Source organism: Microcaecilia unicolor, chromosome 3 (genome assembly GCF_901765095.1).
Source record: "Microcaecilia unicolor chromosome 3, aMicUni1.1, whole genome shotgun sequence".
In the NCBI taxonomy this organism is placed as follows: domain Eukaryota; kingdom Metazoa; phylum Chordata; class Amphibia; order Gymnophiona; family Siphonopidae; genus Microcaecilia; species Microcaecilia unicolor.
The window spans coordinates 140002276-140011932 of NC_044033.1; the positions used below are offsets into that span (position 1 = coordinate 140002276).

At 42.9% G+C, this 9657-nt stretch overlaps 1 protein-coding gene across 1 annotated transcript in view; it reads left to right on the forward strand.

Moving 5' to 3' along the window:
• The window catches only part of TCTE3 (t-complex-associated-testis-expressed 3), a 47257-nt gene extending 42055 nt beyond the window's left edge, over nt 1-5202 (forward strand). The window contains exon 4 of the mRNA XM_030196402.1: nt 4540-5202. Within this exon, the coding sequence (XP_030052262.1) occupies nt 4540-4650 (111 nt within the window). The 3' untranslated portion in view covers nt 4651-5202. The remainder of the gene's footprint in view (nt 1-4539) is intronic.
• The last annotated feature ends 4455 nt before the right edge of the window (nt 5203-9657 follow it).

The window sequence follows — 9657 nt, forward strand, 5'->3', positions numbered from 1 at the left end:
TCCCTTCCCTCCAGTCCCTTCTTCCTCTCCCTCCCATGTCCCAGCAGCTTGTCCCTTCCCTCCAGTCCCTTCTGTCTCTCCCTCCCATGTCCCAGCAGCTTCTCCCTTCCCTCCAGTCCCTTCTGTCTCTCCCTCCCATGTCCCAGCAGCTTCTCCCTTCCCTCCAGTCCCTTCTGTCTCTCCCTCCCATGTCCCAGTAGCTCTCTCTTCCTTCCCTCCAGTCCCTTCTGTCTCTCCCTCCCATGTCCCAGTAGCTCTCTCTTCCTTCCCTCCAGTCCCTTCTGTCTCTCCCTCCCATGTCCCAGTAGCTCTCTCTTCCTTCCCTCCAGTCCCTTCCGTCTCTCCCTCCCATGTCCCAGTAGCTCTCTCTTCCTTCCCTCCAGTCCCTTCCGTCTCTCCCTCCCATGTCCCAGTAGCTCTCTCTTCCTTCCCTCCAGTCCCTTCCTCCTCTCCCTCCCATGTCCCAGCAGCTCAGCCACTTTCCCCCCAGGCCCGCGAATCCACATCCTTCCCGCGCTGTCGCAGCCCTTTTGTCCCGCGGAAGCAGTGTTCAGCGTTTCCTTCCTGCTGCCTTGTCTTCTCCCCAGGCTCCACTGCATTGTCACTGCAAGTGGAATCGTTTTCCTTTTCGGCCGTCGCACTGCGCTGCCATACACACAGGCAGCTTCACTCCTCCCCCACCGCGTTCATCCGGCCCTAACAGGAAGTGCATCAGAGAGGGCCAGAATGGACGCGGCGGGGGAGGAGTGAAGCTGCCTGTTTGTATGGCAGCACAGTGCGACGGCCGAAAAGGATTCCATTGCAGGGACGATGCAGCGGAGCCTGGGGAGAAGACAGGGCAGGAAGGAAATGCTGAACGCTGCCTCCACGGGACAAAAGGGCAGCGACAGCGTGCGAAGGATGGGCGGGCCTGGGCTCATCCAGGCCCACCCGTGGCTATGCCCCTGCTGCAGCAGGATACCCGATGCGACAGTCGATTCGGGCAATCAGTGCTTCAGAATCTGTTCGGGGTTTAGAATCCAACTCCACCCCCCTAGGCCCATGTTTTATTCTGTTCCAGGCTACACTCTCTGTTAGTTGAATAAGTTTTAGGTCAATCTCAGTTATGTCCTCGCCGTTGCGAGGCCCAATTGACCATGTTTGTTGTTTTCAGTGAGTCTGGGGGCTAGGGATACCCCATCAGTGAGAACAAGCAGCCTGCTTGTCCTCGGAGAAAGCGAATGCTACATACCTGTAGAAGGTATTCTCCGAGGACAGCAGGCTGATTGTTCTCACAAACCCGCCCGCCTCCCCTTTGGAGTTGTGTCTTCCCTTGTCTTTGTCTTGCTACTTACGGGACTGACGAACACGAGCCGGTTCGGGCAGGAAGACGGCCGCGCATGTGCGGTGCGTATGGGCGCGCGAGAGCTAGCAAAGGCCTTTGCTAGTGAAGTTTCCGATTGGAGGGGCTGCCGTGGACGTCTCCCATCAGTGAGAACAATCAGCCTGCTGTCCTCGGAGAATACCTTCTACAGATATGTAGCATTCGCTTTGTTGTAATTTGCCTTGGAAAGCCTGGTGTTATAAAGATGATGGAATATATTGAAATGAAATGGAAGTAGAATTAAACTCTCCTTTCATTGGGGCACATGGAATCACATCTTTATCTGTTTTGTAGAAGTTTACCTTTTAGATACACAAATGGATTATTCTATTGTTTGAGCATGTTTCAGGGACAAGTGGTTTATAACTCAAAATAATAAAAAATATTTTGACTTATAAACCATTTGTTGAAACATAACTAAATGGGCTATAATAAGCCCCTAATACAGTCCATTGGTTTTCTTATATTTTGTTCTTGTGATGGCTTATACTGCGCCAAAACTGGAAATACAATGAGACAGAATAATAGAATTCAACATCCAAAACTTATTTTTTTATGTTTTAATCATCTCTCTATATAAAAGGCACCACCAACGTTCTATGAAGCCTCCAGCCGGAAGTGTGAAGGGGGAGAGATATCCGGTTTCCCCATGAGTGTCTGCCCCGCCCTCTCTGTAACACAAACAGTCAGTGAAGGAAAACACAGCAAAGCATGAAAGAAATCAAATCGCTCTCTCTGTAACAGTGAAGGACTCAGAGGGGGGAGGGGAGAGAGGGCAGGGACACACACACTCCCACATGCACACAGAAGAAAACCTTGCTAGCCCCCGTTTCATTTGCATCAGAAACAGGGCTTTTTTACTAGTCTTTATTAAAAGCAAAACATGTTGGTTGATAAGCTTCATACAGAACAAGAAAAAACAGTAAACCATCCAACATGGCACAAGAAAAACATTTACAGAGAACATACCCCAAGGACCCTTCTGACACGCCCCCCTGAGGTTTGGTCATCCCCACGACGGCAAGCAGTTGAGGGTGCCCAAAATCGGCTTTCAATTTTGCTGATTTGGGCAACCCTGGGAGAAGGATGCCCATCTCCCGATTTGTGTCGAAAGATGGGCGCCCTTCTCTTTCGAAAATAAACCTGATTGAGACTAAGTAAGGTGATCTATATTTATTTATTTATTTGTTTGTTTGTTTGTTGCATTTGTATCCCACATTTTCCCACCTTATGGTAGGTTCAATGTGGCTTACTTGGAACAAAGTGAAAGGTTAAAAGATAATAAACAGGTTAACAATTTGCATAGAACAATTCGAGAATGAGGGGTGTTTCTTGGAGAGAGAGGGTGGTGTTACTTCCTAGGAGGTTCAGAAGGATTACAGGACAGTTGTAGATACATTTTGTGAATTGAGTGAGAACATAGCACAGCAGTAGGGCAGAATCATTGATTAGATTGGATACATATTCAGCGGATAAGGTACATGGTGCATAGGGTATAAGGGTTTGAGTCTTGGAGGAGGGTATATAGAAGTTCAGTTTGGATTGGTCATGGAGCTTGGTCCTTGTCCACTTGAGTTGTTGACTATGTGGGTAACGTAGAATTGGTCCATTGGATGGTTAGGTTGGCTCAACAGGGACGTGTTTTCTGTAGAGGTGGGTCTTTAGGTGTTTACAAAAGGTTAGGTAGTTGTCTTTCAGTTTTAAATCTTTCAGGAGTGAGTTCCACGTTTTGGTGCATATATAGGATAAACTGGTAGAGAGAGTTGATTTGTATTTGATTTTTTTAAGTGATGGGAAGTGAAGGGTGAGATAGGATCCTGCTAATTTGCTTTCTGGATTGGCAAGTCTATTAAATTGGTCATGTAACGTGGTGAGAGATCGAAGATTATTTTGTATGCCATCGAGCAGATCTTGAAGGTTATGCGGTCATTAATCTGTAGCCAGTGAAGTTTCAGTAATAGGGGTTTGGTACTGTCGAATCTTGTTTTTTCTGAAAATGTCTCGCTGCTGAGTTTTGTGCTGATTGTAACTTTTTTAGGATTTGCTCTGTGCACCCTGCATAGATTCCGTTGCATGAAGCGCAATAGGTTTTAAACATGCAACAAAGGCACCTGCACAATCCCTGATTGTAACACCAGCAAACATGCCAGGTACGGTGGAAAGCCTCCCTGCCTTAACACCTGAAGCTAAAGGCCTAGGGAAAGAACATGTTCTGCTTCCAACCAGAGTCCCCTGTCATCCATGTTCCATTCAGTGTGTGAATTTGTTTCCATCTTGTCCCTGAAGTGTTGCTTGTAGCTGAGTCAAGCATGGCTGTCACATGCCCTATAGATACAGAGCAGAGAGTTTAGCTGGTCAGGCCATTTCTACATACAGTACTGATCATGTGGCGAAGGCCAGCACCCAACAAACGAAGTTACACAGAATTGGCTTGTAATGTCCTGCATTAGATTGCCCCTTTTTGCCCTTTAAACAACTTGAAACTGTCAAAGTTCTCACTGCACAGCACTTTTTTCCTCAAATATTTGGGGAACCACTCATAATTGTGCCGCAGGCACACCTTGAGTACATTCTTAGTATATAGACCACTAGTGGAGGAGGAGGTAGAGGACAAGGATGTGAAAGAAGAGGAGCTAGAGCCTAGAGCAAGCAAATAAACTCCTTTAAAAAAAAAAAACCCTTTTACTAAAGCAACAAAAAAACCTAGGAATATAAAATTAGAATGTAAAAAAACCTTTATTTCTAAAGAAATCAGGCAGAGTGCTGATAAGGTAAATTACCTCATCAGGAAAAGGGCTTTAAATGGGCAATTTTCCATGCATTCAACTTCAGTAAAAGTGTACACAAAAAAAATCTTCTGAACATTACCCAGACTCTTTGTGTGTAAAAAAATATACATGCGGTGTAAAGTGCACATACTTTTTTCTTCACACTTCAGAGTGCATATGCTGTTCTGCTGCAGAGAAAAAGGGTATTCTTGGCCATGGGAAAAGGCAGGTCTTAATGTCTTTTCTCCCCATTGTTCTTGACAGTCTATACGCTAGTAATTACTAAGAAAAAAAAAAGCACAAATGTATCAGAATGTGGGAATTGTTTTATTTTGAATGATTTGTGAAAAAAAAAGAATGAAAATTTATTTATTACTTATATAATCTTGTTTTCTTTCACTCCCACAGATGTCCAGCAGATGTCTCTTGGATGACAAGTGGGACAACTGGGTTTCAGTTGTATATGAAACTGCTACATGTGTTGCATTAGCTTCAGTATTTGCAATGTACTATGAGTAATTTTCTAAACAGTGGGGTCATTTGCTCAAAATTAGCACGTGTTAATCTGCTATTAGGGACCCATAAGAATAAAATGAGCCCATAGTGAGCCTATTTACTAAAGTGTGGTAAGCTATAAAGTTAACTGCATTCATTGCCAAAATTAATGTATGGTAACTGCATAACCTCTGTGAAAACAGTCGAGAGCCTTCTCAGCATTTACCTATACAGTTACAGCAAAGGAAATGTTCTTATTGTGCATTAAGTGCATTGCAGATAACTTGATCCATTTAGCTATACCTATTCAGCAATAATTGCACTGCTTTATCTACCATATTAACAGTTATGTAACAGATAAGGTGTAGTCCCTGCCCATTCACTATACCATTCCACATTAGGTAATTAATACTGGAATTGGTATTGTTAGCATATGCTAATTCCCACGTTAACTGCTTTATGCAGCTTAGTAAATAGGCTTCTGACTATTGCTTTGTCAATTAAGTTGGCATTTTGAGAAGTGCAAACACCAAAAATATGTACAAACAATTTGTATTTATTTAATAACAATGCATTATTCCTGGGGAGAATCTGTAGAATCTTATTATTTTTTTTTTAATAAAAAGCTGCTGGGTCTTCCCTGAACCCCTGTCTCAGAAGAAGGCCCACATCCCCAACATAACTTTCTACATTAATGCCTAAAATCTCTGGTTGACTGGGCCCCCTTCCCTCCACCTCAAAGGGAGTGATTGACCCCTTGGTGTCACTAACATTAAATCCAAAATTCTTGGTAGTCTAGTGGCCTCCCCCGATCTGATCTGACTCGAACCACATACCCCCCCTTGCCCACAACATTTAAAGATAATTTAAAAAACACCCTGATAGTCTAGCAGCCCCTGCCCCCAACCCAACTACCCTGCTTTCAAGATTAAAAAAAAAATTCTCTTGGGTCTAGTGGCACTCCCTGCACAGCCCCCCCCCCCCCCCCCCATGCTTTCAAGAAGTAAGAGACATGCTCATTTGGTCCTGCCTCTGTGCTATCATATTGGAAAATGGTGGCGCCTGACCCTGCCAAATTCATAGTGAAGAGGTTAGCGTAAATAGCTTGTCTATCTAGAAGAGGGGGTAAGAGTCGTAACAAAGTTACAACCTGTAATCCAAATTCCTTGACTTTCAGTTGATTAGTATATAGCCATTGGGCTGCTTGTGAAGACAGTGATTGAGGGGTGCTAAATCAAGTGGCATAGAATCAGTGTAAAACAGCAACTCAATATTTATTTATTTATTTGTTTGTAGCATTTGTATCCCACATTTTCCCACCTATTTGCAGGCTCAATGTGGCTTACGTTGTTCTGCACTGGAGATCACCAATTCCGGAAAAGAAAAATACATAGTTAAGATAGAGGTGACAGAGTAGATTAGATATTCAGGTGAAGAAAGTTCATTTTCGTGATGAGAAATAAAAGGTATAGGATTAAACTTCAATCGTGATAAATTAGCTTGAACAATCAAGAATAATAAACTTCAATCGTGATAGATTAGTTTAAACAATCAGAAAATTAATAGTTACATTTTGTATAGTTCTGGTGGAAATTTTATTACTGGTGTTTAGGATGGATCTTTGTGGTATGCCTTTTTGAATAGGTTGGTTTTCAGTAATTTTCGGAAATTATTTATGTCATGTGTTGGTTTTATGGATTTTGGTAATTCATTCCATATTTGCGTGCTTATATAGGAGAAACTGGAAGCATATGTTAATTTATATTTTAGACCTTTGCAGCTGGGGTAGTGGAGATTCAGGAACGTACGTGATAATCTAGTAGAATTCCTGGTTGGTAGATCTATAAGGCTTGACATATATAGTCCGCTCATTCAGTGACATTAATGTATTTTCTTTTTATTCTGGATTGTGAATCAGGCTGGTATAATGTCCACAATGCAGACAGTGCAGACAATATCATCTATATATATAAAAGGCACCACTGAAGCCTCCAGCCGGAAGTGTGAAGCGCCAGAGATATCTGGTTTCCCCATGAGTGAAGGAAAACAGCACAGCAGGAAATCCCACGAAACAGTGAAGGACTCAGAGGGGGGAGGGGAGAGAGATGCCCTCACTCTCTCTGTAACAAAAACACAGAACAACAGGAAACAACACTGAAGGACTGGACTCGGAGGGGGGAGGGGGGAGGCAGAGAGGGCAGAGGGCAGGGACACACACACTCCCACATGCACACTCTGAAGAAAACCTTGCTAGCCCCCCCCCCCCCCCCCCGTTTCATTTGCATCAGAAACGGGTTTTTTTTTTACTAGTTAGCAAATAAAAGATGACTGACACCTAAGGCGCCAATTCTGTAATAGAATGCCTATAATTAAACACCAAGACAGCACCAGGTAGGAGCCTAATTTATAAAGGAGCATAGGTGCCAACTTTCCTGTATAGAATACTAGCATAACCATGACAGTGCATACCTAGCATTTAGGAGCTAGCATGTACACCAGCTATAGAGTTGATGTAAATACTGGTGCCTAAATGCCAGAGATCCATGTGTACCTTATAGAATGCTATGTTGTTGTATAAGTGTGAGCCCCACCCTGGCTCACCTGCATGCCTACTGCCCAAATAGCGCATGAGATCTTACTGCTAAGTCAGTGGGTGGCGATAAGGTCTCAGGCTGAAAATGGATGCGCGCTGATTTTTATTTGGCCGCACATCCATTTTCCGGCCCAAAAGATGCACTCGCACTGCTGTAGGCCCCAGAGTGCTTTGGAGAGGTAAATGGGGGTGAAATAACACGTAACCACTTGGACAAAGGTATCAGGTCTGTCCTCACCAGCAGCATGTGAAGTATGAACAGCTGAAATCACTGCAGAAATCTTGGCCCTAGTGGAAGTATCTTTAGAACTCAAGTTGCAAAAAGTACAAAGATGGGAGATTATGGAATCTGATGTCACGCAACTTGCTCATGAAAATGTGCAATTGAAAACGTGGTGTAAATAGCTTAAGGATAAAATTGACAACCTTGAACAGAAGTCAGTGAAATGATTTGATACTAATTAGTCTAACTGAATCTATTGCCGACTCTGAACTCGGAGGCTTTTTGGAAACTTGGGTACCCTAAACTTTGTCTCTCTAACAGGGCCATTGTATATTGAACAAGCACAGTAGATCAGGCCTAAGCCCTACCATGATCAGAGGCCATATGCGGTGATCTTCTGACTCCTCAATTTTGTTTATAAAGAGGATATTTTGAGAGCTTTCTGTAATGGGGAATATACTGGAATATTTGGAACAAAAAGTTTATGCTTCCAGGACTACTGAGGTAAAGTTACTGCTCTGTGCAAGGGATATATAACACTTGTTCTCGGCTTGTTTGAGAAAAAATAGTCTTCACCCTACTGTGCCAAGCTAAGAATTACACATTAGGGAGACAATTGTTTTTTCCCCAAGGTTCAAGAGGCATGATAGTACTTACAACATAATATTCTAGCAGAGTTGGGGGACACTTCCTAGAGACTGCTCCAGGTTTGGAGGATGTGATAATCTTGATGGTTGTTAAAACTCCACTTATATTCAATTCAACTGAATCCACTACTCAAACATGATAAAATAAGGAGAAAGTCAAAAACGTAGCTTTCACGAAAACAAAGTGCTCTTCTATAATCAATCACACCGACTATAGTCAGAGTTTCAGAATCACTGCAATGCTGTCTCGAGGAGTGACCAAAAAAGTCAGCGTTTTCAGGCACAGATTTTTCATGTCACTTAGATCCCTGAAACACAAGTGACATGAAAAATCTTCAACATGTTCTAATAGCATTATTTAATCCATTTGTAGGGATGCCTATTCTTATAGGGGAAGATTTTAACAAAGTTGACCCTGTACTTGATAGAACATATAACCCACTACAGGAAAAGATGGATCCTTCAAAAGGGGTCCCACTATTCTGTACCACTGTTGAGGTGATATTTGGAGGACCATCCATCCAGTAGAGTGCAATTTCTCTAGGGCTCATGCCACCCATTCCTGCATTGATTATATCTTAGGGACCCCGGACTTATTTACTAAAACCATTGATGCCTCCATAGGACTCAGAGCAATTTTGGATGGAGGAGAGCAATGGATTTTCCCTCTAAATTTATATCATGATCAAAAAAGTGGTGCATAACTAAAAGATAAATGGGCAGATTACCTGCAACATAATAGCATGCAGCTGACCCCATCCTTTGGTGGGAGACTCCTTAAGCAGTATTGAAAAGGTGACGACATTGTTTACACCAGTCTCGAAAAGAAACTCTAGGATTGGGCCATCCTTAGACTGGAACAGTAATTAATAAAGCAGAAGTGGATCTGTGGTTCCTGCCCAACCCCGCAAAATAGGGCCCACTTAATGAGCACATCCATCAAAGGGCAAAAAAAAGAGTGTTAAAAACTTTAAATTTCAAATGTATAAACATGGCAACAAGGCTGGGAAACTATTGGCTAGGTTAGCTAATATGGGAAGTGGTACTAATTGAATGTTTAAGAATCAAAAAGATCACAGCCTGAATCCACTGGGAAAAAGGAACCCAAACTATAGTTACGTGATGCAATGTTCCTCATTAGGATTCACTGACCAGGAGAAGGATCTAGGTGTCATCGTTGACGAGACGTTGAAATCTTCTGCTGAGTGTGCAGTAACAGCTAAGAAAGCAAATAGAATATTAAGTGGTATTAGGAAAGTAATGGAAAACAAAAATGAGGACATTATATTGCCTTTGTATTGCTCAATGGTGTGACTGCACCTCAAGTACTGTGTGCAGTTCTAGTCGCTGAATCTCAAAAAAGATATAGTGGAATTAGTGAAGGTACAGAGAAGAGCAATTAAACTGATAAAGGGGCTGGGATGACTTCCCTATGAGGAAAGGCTGAAGCAGCTAGGGCTCTTCAGCTTGGAGAAAAGATGGCTGAGGGGAGATATGATAGAGGTCTGTAAAATGAGTGGAATAGGTGGATGTGATTAGGGGGCATGCAATGAAGCTACAAAGTAATA